This window comes from Haliotis cracherodii, unplaced genomic scaffold (assembly GCF_022045235.1).
Source record: "Haliotis cracherodii isolate W230 unplaced genomic scaffold, xgHalCrac1.p SCAF_2, whole genome shotgun sequence".
NCBI lineage: Eukaryota > Metazoa > Mollusca > Gastropoda > Lepetellida > Haliotidae > Haliotis > Haliotis cracherodii.
Window position 1 is genome coordinate 76,365,399 of NW_027266275.1, and position 13,906 is coordinate 76,379,304.

The following is a 13,906-nucleotide window of genomic DNA, read 5'->3' on the forward strand; positions in this document are numbered from 1 at the left end:
TCAATACCCATATGAGTAGTAATTCATATGAAAGCATTTTCTCTCCTCTTTCATACAAATGGTGATCAGATATTTAATTTGATATTATAATTTAATTAGATTATATTTGAACATTTAAAACAATTTGCATACTGACCTGCCATTGTGGAGGTTCATCTGCTGGTGTACCACTGTTGTAAACAGAGAGAATCCAGCCGCCTTGCCTCATACTAGCACAGTGTTGGAAAGATAAAATAACTGGCTTTTTCAACACTACACTCTGTGGGCCCACAAGGATCACTGGACTCAGGACTGTTTGACGATCTGAAAAAAGGAAGAAATATATAGCCTATACAGATGTTTGAAATCTTAAATCTTACAAAGAGTGAGATGGAGAGAGACAAGTGTCACGCAATTAACCTCCATTACATTTCTTATGAAATAAATCTGAATTGTATGATTTCTAAAATGTCCTATCATAACAAATCTTACTCCAAACTTAATACCAAATACAACTGAAACTAATTAAATTAATGGAAATACAGAACTAAACCTGGGAGCTAAATGTTACTTCTAAATCCATATGTGTGGACACAGCGTTCAAGGATTGTGTGTAACTCTCCCCATTGCTCCAAACCCCAACAGCAATATCACTTACCATGTAATCGTGGTCTGTCTTTGTCATCTCTGCATATGGCCATGTAAATCTCCTCCACAGTGCCTTTCTTTATCGCCCCCTCTGGCACCATCAAGCTTACACCTGCAATATTACAAAAGATATATTAGATAGACATCACAACAACCCTGTAGGGAGATCACGAGGATGTGAAAACAGGTTATGAAATAACTGGATCTGTGACATTCATTCATGTACATCTTAAACAATATAGACTGGCATACTGAATCTAAAAGAAAATTATAAAAAAACATCTCACAAGCTAATATGGAAATATTTTAATCTATTAATCAAAAGATTTTCCTAAAGAATCCTTAAATTTTAATCTTAATAACACAAACAAAGCTATGAATATACATGATGATGTTAATTTTGCAATTATTTTATGTCAATTTTGATTGTTAATATCAAAACCACTCTTTCTTAAACATCAATATTCATATAAGCTGCCATTAGTAATTTATTCATTACTACCACATCTGCGTTTTGCCTTTCATCTCAAAATTGACTAAAGACTTGTTGGTCCGTCTTTAATCCAGAATTCATTTTCTTAATAATAATATTCAGCCTTGGTCACATTTTATGACTCCCTACAATACTCTGATGCCATGTTTATGAAGCTAATTAGAAGCAGAGGCATTCGATTAAGTGAAACGTATTACTCATTTTTTTCACGATTACAAGAAGGGTCACATGACTAAACATCTCAATTCTTTCATCCCCCTCCATTGCCAACTTCAAACAAGACTCATTTCTTTTAAAACAATTGCCTTCCATCCCAATTGTTCCCAGTGGAAGCCAGCCTCATTTCCTGTTGAATTTTACACCATTACCTGGTCTGGGACTCTGTGGAATGGTAACCTAACCCTGAGCGCTAACTTCCATATGGCCGTTACACACCTTCCAGCTTTTTGTGGGTGTTTTTACACTACATCTGCATATGGCCGAAACCCCCCCCCCGATAATTTGTCCATAAAATATACATCTGACAGTACCAGGATAATGAAGATGACATAACACTATGTCCCCCCACTGAACCATTGCATCTCATCACCAGGGAAATCATTACATTAATAAGACATCTGCAGTCTATCTATAGAATATGAATATGGATAACACCATTTTTCACAACTCATCTCAAAGATACTTGTTTCTGTAAATTATGGTTTTATATAATATTTTCATATTGTCAGACTGAGACAGCTCGAGGTTAGTTCCTTGGTGGGATATCTCCATCTAGTTAATACATGACAAGTCGCTGTAACCTAAGACATAAGTATTGCACAATCATTCCGTTTTTATAAAAATACCTAACAATTATGTGCAGAAAGTTCAGATCATCCTCAAACAACAGCTGGTATAAAGTTTGAATTTTTTAAATTGAATGTTTTTCAAATACTGAATGCAATTTTTTGCGCATTCAGGAATTGAAGAGCAATATGGAAGGTCCTAAATTCTAGAATCTTGACAAGAAGAAGATCATTCACTTGCATTCTGGAATTTGCAGAAAACCTTGAAGCACATGATCTATTTTATACCACACGATACTGCACACATCTAATGGTCCTTACCCTACAGTCTTCTCAAAATAACTTTAAGATCTTCCTAAAATCGTATGTACGAGAAATCCAGACACAAATCATGGTCTTAGAGCCCCTACTTTACCCTCTCATCAAACCCAAAATCAAATATATTCAAATGAAATAAGCCAGTTTTTGGTTCAAATATTTACAGGCAGACATCTCTGTAAATTTCTCAAAATAACATCCTTTCATTGTAAAATTGTATATAAACAATTCTCCAGCTCACAAGCTCGTTCAAATGTAAATAATCAAAAATAGCTTGTTTGTAAACGGTTAGACCAAAACACATCTGGACCTGATCGCAATGGAGTCCACATGATTTATAATGATGTATAGATTTATGGACTGTGTTTGTCAGAAAACTGTGTTTTCCTTCCGTCATGTCTTGTTATCTTTATAGTCATAGTGTTCACACAACATCTGTATATTCATACAATTAGTTGTAAAACTGTCAGCATCTTGCCCATACCATGATAGCCCAGTACACATGTAACCGCAGGCCATGATTGTGCATCAATAAAGTAATCCGACATGGCAGTGATGGCTATTTGATACACCCACAAAAGTAAATTGGCCATGTATCTACTTTATACCATTTATCATGATAGATGAATATGTCCATTTACATTACATGCAGTCCGAATCATTGTGGACACAATTTGTTTATGTGCAACCTTTGACCTTTGACATAATCAACAATAGATAACATGTCAAATCATCTCCCGAAACACATGTTGTTTTTAAATCAACAACATTTTTGTAACATATGCACCCTCAATTTGTAAAAAGGTTTAGGTTATGAAACATGAACGGCAGATAAATTGAAGAACATACCGGTAGATCAAACTGATGACTCATTTAAAAAACACTTATTTTTATCCCCAAATACCTTGACAAACCTGCTTCTCAGTTTAACAATTCATTTATGCAACAAGCATGTCTGTTTAAATGAGATACCTCTCAAGGAAATACAAACATGTCATCATTCTTCACGTTAAAAAAATATACGCATATGTTTACATGCATCCAATTATCAACATTCATAACTTGAAGCACCAAAAGCAAGTTTGACATAGACAATATCTTCCATCAGACTTAAACCCCCCAACGTCATCAACGAAAACCCTCTGCATCATCAAGTCAGTCTGTTGCTAATACATCTAGTCTTCGTAAATGGCCGACATACATTCTTTTACCATTGCCTAAGTACAGTGGAGCCAGTCTCTCCATGCTAGTCTTAACCTCAAATGGCTAATGCCAGATACGAGAGTACACAACCAGTGCATCTGAAGAAAGGTTATGCCAGATTCACATGTGAAAATGATAAATATTTCGAAATGTCACAACAGAGGAAGCCTTGTAATATCTTCTTAACTGGCTTGTCCCATCATGCTCCTTCACCAATTGATGGGAGTTAAAACTCTTGGCAATTTAACCCTAATGAGCAAAAGCGAGGGATTCTAATTATCTAAGATTTAATATTTTCAAGACATATTTGTAAGGGTAAATGTTAAACTGTTGTGACCTCAACTTCATTTTATCAACATCACAAAAATTGATATGTTGCCAAAAAGTATGCCTCAAATATCAACATAAGTCTTGAGGAAGACGGTATCAGCAACATTTTTTACCTTGGATCTCAAGCTGCACACTGGAATTAGTATTCAAACCTTTATGTGTTTTTTATGACAAAAACATGTGCTCCTGAAAAACGCTTTTCATCTTTTTTAACACTTTGAAAAGTTTTCAAGCCCAAAATGTAATTCTGCAACAGGTGTACTAAAACTACTTTCCAAAATGTTGTTTAAAGGGTAATTGCCCTTACCTGATTCAGGAAGCAAGAGTCTGCCACCATTACTGGTAAACGTACTCCAAGTGACTGCCTCAGCATCTATCGTACTTGGCAACTGCATCGAGATCATCGATTGACGACTATCCTGTAGTGATTCACATTGAGACATTGGTCTACCACTGCCCATAGACGGTACTGATAAATTGCTTTTGTCTTTAATTGTCAATTTCTCCATAGAATTATTGACATTGTGGTTAATTGTAGGCTCCACCAAAAGGGTCTTGCTACTCTTGCCCAAAGTTGCGGAGTGTCTATGTTGTAGATTGTTGTCAGGAACACTGTACGCTGGTGGTTTTTCCATTGTGTTAACATGGTTGTTATTGGGTGAATCCCCTGAGTTGGCATGCTGAACTGTCACTACAGTCTGCGTTAGATCAGGCTGGACTGATAACATATCTGCAATTAAAAGAGAATTCAAATACATTTATTGAAAAAGAATTAATTTCCTGTCAAATCCTGCATAATTCTTAACTTCTGATTCTCTCAAAATCACAATTTTATGAAATTGAATCACATTTATTCATATTTGACACTGAAGCAATTTTGATGAATGGGAAAATGTCCGTCAACAAAATTGAACAGAAATTTAATTTTTCTTAAATTTAGAATTATCAATATCTTTAAATCCATTCCAGACATGTTGTCTTTTTTGATGGAGTGTGCAAACCAATTTCTCAAATCTAATCTATTAGCAATTCCAAATAGTCAATGGCATTTTCATCTCATATGACGCTGTTGCTCTTTCGAACAGGGTTAATTTTAAACAGTTTCGTGCAAATTTCATTTAAGTTAACCCAGCCGATTGAGTCAGAGACATTTTTTAAGAGACAGAGTGCTAAAATACTATATTTAACTGTCACAGTTATCTTGCCAATCCCCAGGGGGGTGGGGCAGATGTGACACCCTATCCGTCATTCCATCCCTCACCCCTTCTGTACCATATCGGTGCCATGCCCCTATCACCAGAGTTTAGGGGGGCCTCACCAAGCCCTATCCTGTTACCCTCTAAATGGGCTTTTAATGAGAATAAGAAGCCATCTTAGTTTAGATGATGAATAGAGTATGGTCAGCTCTTTCTTAAGATTCTGTGAAAAGCTTTGTCTTAGGCAACTTCAAAAGATTTGAAGTTATTAGTTCTAGCTCTGTGCTCTCTCCAAGTGTAAACATTTAATACCAAGTTCTCCTGGGATGGATTAAAACATTAAATAAATAACCCCACATCAAACCTTAACACATTTACATAAATGAAACAAAAATAATTAAAGGCTTAACCTAGGGTGAATCTTATCATATTTGTCTCATCTTTGATACATAATTTCATCAATTTTTAAACTGAATTTACACGTTTGAAGAAATGAAGAGATTTCACAAATGTCTTTGTACACTTTAATGAAATTAGATCAAGTTCACTAGAAGTCTCAATTAGCAATTTTCTTTATTGAATGAAAAAATATTTGATCTTTTTCTAATAGAAGAAGTTGCAAAATGTATCAAAATTTAATTCATTCAATAAAATCGGTGTTTGTTTGGGATGTGATCGTAATGCTGAACTGTTAACAATGACAAATAGCTTCATGCATTAGCTGCATCCAAATATTCGCTACTCTTAAATCTGTCGAGCCTCCCAATCCCGAACACGTCCCCCCTTAATGAGCATGCTTCCCCTAGTTCCTCTGGCTTGTTTTAGGGGTCCCTTTGAAAGAGGGCGAGTAAAATGGCCTAGTGACAGTGCAAATTATCGGATTATTTCCATCTTAATCAAGTAATCTGTGTTCCCAGTCTTGTCTCTGTGCTCATCTAAATCAATCGCTCGTTCATGTAAATCAATTGTGTCTGTCACTGACTTCCTACTCTTGCCCACAGAACAAACAAACTGTGTTTATACAAAAGCTTATTAGAGGACCATCGCTGCTAAAAACTAACAAACTCAATGGCTGGATCAGAGCGACATTTCACCTCCTTAACAGAAGAAGAAAGACAATAACATTATGATCAGATCAAGTTCCATGACAAAAAAATTTAAAGAGACGCTAAGAGTCATTAAAGATTTGACCAGAACCAAAGTTGTTTAGGACAAAATTGCCTAAAGCGACATTTGGCGGCCATTTTTTCCCATGATGCAAGACCGTCTGGGGTCATGTGCTGACTCTGAGATGATGCAGACATAAAAAAAAGACATCATGCTTCTTCTGATTGGCTTCTGGTATTGACAGGGGAGTTAATGAGGTAAATACTTGTCCTCTGTCAGACCCTACAGCTGCCCCTGGGGTGGGGCAAGGGGTTCTGGGGGGTACTTATGGAGCCCTAGGGTTAAAACACATGTCCTGTTACGACCTGTGCCAAAGAATGCTACCCTTCTTGTCTTTGATTTCATTAATACACTGTTCAAAATGGTCGTGTGAGGTCCTGACTTTGGGTCTTTTGCTGTCAATGCCATGCTCACTGATTCCATTTAGGACATAAGGGGTTAATTGGATTATGGCGGCCCTTGCTTTGATCTTTAGTGTTTTTCTAATTAGGCTTTGTGACAAAGAAAGGTAATGACAAGTTCTGATGACAACCAAAATGATTGAATCTTTTAAACGTTTTTGATTTGAAAAAAACAACAAATCACGTCATTAAAATCTTTGTTCACTGTTTCCAAAGTTTTAATCATATTCATTTAATCAAACTGAACAAACCTCCATTTTTGCTGATCTTCTTCTCATCATCTCCAAGAGACGAAATATTTGCATCTGAAAAATGTTGTAATCAAAATATGACACTGAATGAAAATACTCATTAAGAATTTTCAAAGAGGCTTGTCAACTTAAACAAACACAGCTTGTGTTATATTTGTGTTCTCATTGAACAAAAAATCTTGAAAGAAAAAAAATATAATAACAGTATAAAACAAAGCAATTTTGATAATTAAAGGACCCAGTCACAATAGCACCTATAATAACTGAGGTTTGAGCATTTGGGTGAATAAAAAAGTTCCTTAGGCGCTCAAGGTAAATTAATAGTGAAATGAAAGGTAAAGTTATCACAAGCCACCTTTCTGTTATTATATAACATATTTTCTCTTGTAATCTCACCAGGTCGATGTCCATCAGAAAATGGACCTCTGTTCTGAGTTCGTTTCCGCCGCATCACAATGACGATGATGACGATTGCAATGATGAGGACAGCCACCGCAACACACACACTGATGTATACCGGGATATTTTCATCATCTTCGGCTCGACTCGCTATAACGCAAAGAAACCAAAACATACAATCAAGATATCTTAACTAAATCTAAAACATATAAATTTGGCAAAAGTAACTAAATTGAATTCCAATAATCATTATTACCTTTAACATTATCAAGATTACAAGAAGAATGCTTGAAGAAAACTGCAATTTAATCATTCGCGTGACTTCATATTTCAAGAAGGCATGGAACCAATGTGATCCAAGATGGATAACTGCTGACTTGGCTAAAGGACAGCTCAGTTAATCTTAGATAGGACAAATGAAAACAGTGACAGGTATAGCTGAAAAAATAACATAATTTGTGTTTATTTGTGTATTTAGTTGAAGCAGATGCAAAGAAAGCAAAACCAAGCATGATGCAAGAAGAGTTTGAGCTACTCCTAGAGAACATTCTTCCTTGATGACAAATATTGCGAGCAGATACCAGTTCATTTTTTTCAACAGTGGAAAAAGCCATGTGTTCTTTTATGAGTGGCATAATATGACCTAAAGTGCATTTGTCTTTGTTATTTATACAAACAGCGTCAAACTCTGTCGAGGCAAACTCAAACAATGTTGAAACTCCATTTTCCTGTTGGGTAAAGAATTGAAATTTGTTTTACTCCAGTTTAGAGGAAATACCACTTGAATAAATATAAAATCCTATGAAGGTCACTTGAATCTGCTTCAGGAGGAAACAAGGTCATCATACACGTTTTAGAACACATTGGCAATAGTTATTGTTTTATATAGACATTTTTTTTCAATATGACCTTAATTCATGCCAAGGTACAAACTCAGGCATCAAATGTCATGTGATATGAATCAAATGTGGATCGGTTGTCTGCATAACAATATTTTATCTTCCATGTCAAGTTTTTTATTATATTTCATTCAACATGATAATTCTATCTTTAAGTGTGTTTAGTTTAGAAGCAGCTGTAGTATCAATGATGAGAGTACTGATGTAAGGATGTCAGCTTCTTATTAGAGACACCTGTAGTGGAACATAATAATTTAATACTTTATTAAATGAAAATGAAAATGCATATATCTTTCAAAAAGAATATTAAGAAACTATAACAATTGTGTCTGATTTGTTGAAAAAATTATTAAAAGTATCCATAGCATTAAAGTCACATAACCAATATTTATTTTTTTAAATAGTTTGAGTAGCTCTTAATTTTTCATACATACTAAAGGTTAAGGATCAACAGATTCTTTCATATTACTACAGCTAATCTGTCATGTCATGACAGGATTACCTGACTGTTTCATATTACTACAGCTAATCTGTCATGTCATGACAGGATCACCTGATTCTTTCATATTACTACAGCTAATCTGTCACGTCATGACAGGATCACCTGATTCTTTCATATTACTACAGCTAATCTGTCACGTCATGACAGGATCACCTGATTCTTTCATATTACTACAGCTAATCTGTCACGTCATGTAATGAGAGATGTACTGCAGTAATATGAAGAATTGGGCGATCCTTAACTTCTTTTAGTAGTATATAAGTGAGTGAGTGAGTATTGGTTTACGCCGCTTTTAGCACTATTCCAGCAATATCACAGCGGGGGACACCAGAAATGGGCTTCACACATTGTACCCATGTCGGGAATCGAACCCGGGTCTTCGACGTGACGAGCGAATGCTTAGTAGTACCGGTATATAAATGAGGAGGAGCTGCATAGTTCTTACTAAGTACAATTAAGATCCTGAACCCGATTATGATTCCACGTCTTTCCTACTCATCCCAAAGCGCTGATACAGTGTTTGACTAGCGTGTCATCTGTGTCTGGCCAATAAATTCAACTTCACACTTCTCTCCGACCTAGAGGAATACTGCTTTATCCCTGGCTATTTATTATGCAAGTAAATGGGCAATCGCAAGACCACTGTCTACTCAACTTGATACTAAGCTATATTTGTTCCATGCATTATAAATATGGCTTTTTAGATTTCTTTGAAGTGGAAATCTTGAACTGAGTACATAGTGCTGAAGTTAAACCACAAACAGAATACCTGATGGGTTTCATTTACAACTTGTAACAATCACTACATCATTTCGGCCATTTTAGTAGCCAGAATAGGTCAAGATGCCTAAGTGACCATGGTGATGAAATAAAGTGTAGTCTGCATGTAATATTCATAAGGTTTCTACCAACCGGGGACATTATTCTACAGTATATGTGCAGGAAAATGATATTTTGAGACATTTTCTCTTCTTGTTCTGGGAGGTGTGATAGAAGAGAGGTCTGACCTCCGTCTGTCAAAACAGACAACTACCTTCCAAACAACTAGTCTTAACTATACTGTATTCTAAATGCCACTTTAAACTGTATTTTACTTGAATTAAGGCAAAGTGGGCAGGCCATAGTATTTCCCACACTGGTTAAAAACTTGAATTTCATATCATGTTAAGCCTAATGATCATAATGGGTCAAATCAGGGATTTGAAACCTCTGATCAGCAGTACTGTAACCTAACAGCTCACAATGAATAAGAACACAGATACATTTTTCATATTTTTTTTATGAATTCAATTATGTTACTTATAACCATACATAACATCTATATTGAATTTCAAGCATCTGATTGAGTGTCAGGGACTTAATGTCCAAATAACAATTATCTGGTAGTTGTTGGGAAAGTAGTATCTGTGACAAATGTCTCCCATGTGTGGAGAAAGATGCCAGCTGTGGTATTCAGATGGTCAGGAGAGACAAAGATTCCTTGTTCAAATTCAGAGGATGTTGGGAGAGTGTCAGTAATTTACTGCCTGTAGATAGTATGCAGGGAAGAGTGGAGTAATAATTTATAACCTCTGACATGAGATGTGACAGTGGCATTTAAAGTTGGGCCTTGACCTTACACTGACCTTCATTATGATGAACTTTGTTATGTACAACATTGCTGAGGGTCAAGGTCAGAACAATAATGGGATAATAATCAAAATCTAATTTTGATCCCAGAATCATATTTCTTTTTTGCTGATTTGAAAAATTGATTATTGAAGCATCATACTAATGCCCATCCGGCTAATGATTATCCCTTCCATAATTATTCCACATGTACATAAATATTTGAATTTTTCAATTTAATTTGGAAATAAACATCAATTTTCTTCCACTAAATGTATTCTTCACAACTACATTTAGCCATGGCAATGTTCTCCACATTAGCAATATACGCTTCATGTGATCTGTTAAATAGCCTAGATATTTGTAAAGACAGCCTACATTTCAGTTTGGGAGACTATACTCAGCTACAGCCAGACACCAATTTCCTTTGCCGTTCCGATTCCTGGTGATGTGCAAATAAGCTTCCAAATAATTGGAAAATCCATAGGAAATCAGAAAATGTGTGCAGTGAATTCTAACATAGAAAGATCCACCAAAGATAGTCAGCTTGTCTTTAAACTTAATCAGCAAATGCACAAAAAATATGTAGGATCAAATTTGGACAGGAACTAATCTTTTCAGGGTGAAAAATGGCAGCTTTGGTTCAAACTGGGAGGGAACCTCTGATAACAATCACATAGGAAGCAGGACGGAGTACAAACATCATTTCACATCATAAAATAGAATTAATCAGATCTACATGAGTGAAGGAGAGACTATCACTCAAAGCCAATGTAATACGCAGATGTTATTCAAGACTAAGTATAGTGTTATCTTCCTCTATCTTCCCCCAATCTCCTTCTCCTAAATTAATCTCAGGAAATGGCTGTTGATAAAATGGAGATAAATATTTCAGGACTTTGAAGATTTGAAGCTTGTCAAAAGTTATGAGAAAAGTGGAATATTTTCAGCCGGGGACACAGGAACTCTCTAAATGTTTGTTATCAAAATCTTCACGTGTGAAACTGGCATGATTTGTGGTCATATCAAATATCTGAATTCTGCCCAAGAGTGCAATGCTGAAGAAATAGGAAAATGTGCTGAAAATCTTGACAGAAACAATTAAACTAAACTCCATGTTTGGTTCTCCGCGTTCCCAAGATCCAGCAGTGTCAATGAGACAAATGTTCCAGTAAGGTAATAATAGCAGTAAAAAACACAAAAACATGCATGTGCCCTTTTTTAACCCTCTCAATCCACATCACTCCATGCAATAATAATTAATTTCCAAATCATCTTGTATACACTAAATTCACTTAATTCTCTATGCAAAGCATGCTAATTTGACAGGTCAAAGGTCAAATTATGCATAGTCCCTTCACCAACATCACAACATAGTGCACTGACCTTCATGGGATTTTTCAACATAGGAGTTGTATAGGTTCGATTCTGAAATAGCAACACAAAATCATAAGTTCACAAATTCAAATATCATCCTCCTCCTTGCTACATTGTGCCCTTGAAACCCTAGTTTACTGTCATCACCTGATTGTATCGATACATACATAGCTTGTGTGGTATATACCACATGTATCATGTACCAGTAACGCGCACAAGATCATGCCTAAAAGGGTTCACCTCTATTACTTGGATATATAAACAATTCTGAGAAAATATGAAATAGGTTGAGATCACGAACTCCTTCCATGGGTACAAATCATCAAAGCCATATGTCACTCTTAAGCATTTCCAGTTTTAACAAACAATTTCTTCTTTTACGACTACACAGCTCAATATCCAATCACAGACAGTTGTTTTTACACTGGGGGATTTATTTTAGTATACAGTGTGCATAAAATGGTCACAAAACTAAAAGGGTTGCTTGAAGATGCTAATTACAAAATGTCTTGAATGCATAAAGCTTGTTCCTTCCCAAGATTCAGCCTGGTATACAGAAGCTACCCTAATGCTTCCTAACAGATGGGGATATTATCTCCAAGACAATAAAACATATGAGAGGCAGCCAGGCACAAAAAAACTCTTTCTAAATGACTTCTCCCAGATATGTCGAGGAACTCAAAGGAACACTCACTCAAGCAGAGATAAGCAAGGCCTGTGGCCAATCACACAAAGCATCAATATATCAGGTTTTTGCAGGTATTCTTGTCTACACTCCATGCAGTATACTATCGTGTCTAGTCAAATCGGAGATCATGACATTACACCAAATTAGAATCATCACATCATTACTTAAAAACGTTTTATCAGTAGTCGTGCTATTCAGGTATCCTTGATGATGTCATCAATCACATTAGAAATAGAAACGCAGCATTCATTTTAGAGTTGGATAACTTGAAAGTTTCTATCATTTTTTATAAAATTTATTTTTGATGAATGTTACAAAAAATGATGGATGATTCTTTTATCAAAGTTGGTGCTACTGGTTGTAACACAGGTGTCTTGCTAAAACATGGCCATCATCACCATATATCAAAATGAGTAAATCGAAGATAGTATAGTCTCACAGTCCCATAGAATCCGATACATAGCAATATTTGCCATGGGATGATATGAGTGTGATGGTGATATGAGTTTCTTCAATGCCAGTCTCCGCATCTATTTGGTGGCTGTGACGGGTATCTACATGAACACATGATGATGCTTGTTGGTTAGTGAGGGAGTGTTTAGTTCTGTAGGGGATGGTTAGTGTGAGTTAGGACAGGGAGGAGCTACAGGGAGAGGTCAGTCGGGCTACACACATATAGGATAGTTGTGGACAATCAGCCTTGACCACAGCGGTCCGTCTGGCCTCCTCTCAATCTATAGCTTACCTATATCTTTCCCTGGTTTCTTTGACACTGGTTTTCTTGGGGCAATTTGTCTTTTTTCTGAAAAGCCAAATCTTACATGAAATATTTCTCTTGGTTAAGCCAAAATTACTCCACATGGTCTAGCTTCTACAAGGGCCCAGGGAGGTGCATGAGAAGTCTAGTTCTATGCAAGGAAAATGAAAAGCAGTGGAGGGGAAAAAGATGAAAAGACAAAGAAGGGATGGTCGATGAAGCACGTAATTCTGTGAATGTAGAGATGTGATAACGCTTGCAGCTCCAAGAATAATCCCATCCTCAAGTCAGACAGCGGATCAAGAAGACGAAGCTGGTTGAAAACAAATTGTCCTAAAATGACACCATCGTGTAGGAAAGCCTGATAGCAATGTCCCCTGAGACTGGGTGACTAACACAGACACCATGCTGCCCCCACAGACATTCAACTGCGACATACTGCCATTTCTTATTAAGAAAATTGAATAGAGATGGTGTCAGTGCATATCCCTGTAGCAGCCCTGTCTTAGACACACAGAGACAGGGGGCGCTTCTCACTGTGCACAGGTTACTGTGTGCTCGTTGTCACTGATTATGTGTCTGCACTGTAGCCGATTACATGCACACACGCATGCCAAATTCAGAGCGGCATATTCAGCTTTTTATGACCACTACTAACTGTGTCATCAAATAAAATTTAAATTCATGCTTGACTGAACTGCCTGTATTCAAGATGAATATCTCTGATCAAAATGACAAACCTTACCTAATGAGATGGCGAAAACTCACTTCTCAACATCAATTAAAACTGGTGTGTGATTCAAGTTAAATATGCTGAAAGCATTGGCTCAGTTCCTGTAGCTGAACAGTTCACAAAAACATCTTTCATACATGAATGGAGATATTTTACCTGGGACTATAAAACT

The 13,906-nt window shown here is 36.3% G+C and overlaps 1 protein-coding gene across 1 annotated transcript in view; it reads right to left on the bottom strand.

Moving 5' to 3' along the window:
- The window catches only part of LOC139468535 (netrin receptor UNC5C-like), a 421,042-nt gene that overhangs the window by 20,841 nt on the left and 386,295 nt on the right, over positions 1-13,906 (bottom strand). The window contains exons 11-17 of the mRNA XM_071250571.1: positions 12,990-13,046; positions 11,566-11,607; positions 7,168-7,320; positions 6,772-6,825; positions 4,064-4,486; positions 638-739; positions 137-303 (exon numbers count right to left, since the gene is read on the bottom strand). Coding sequence (XP_071106672.1) covers positions 137-303; positions 638-739; positions 4,064-4,486; positions 6,772-6,825; positions 7,168-7,320; positions 11,566-11,607; positions 12,990-13,046 — 998 coding nt within the window. The remainder of the gene's footprint in view (positions 1-136; positions 304-637; positions 740-4,063; positions 4,487-6,771; positions 6,826-7,167; positions 7,321-11,565; positions 11,608-12,989; positions 13,047-13,906) is intronic.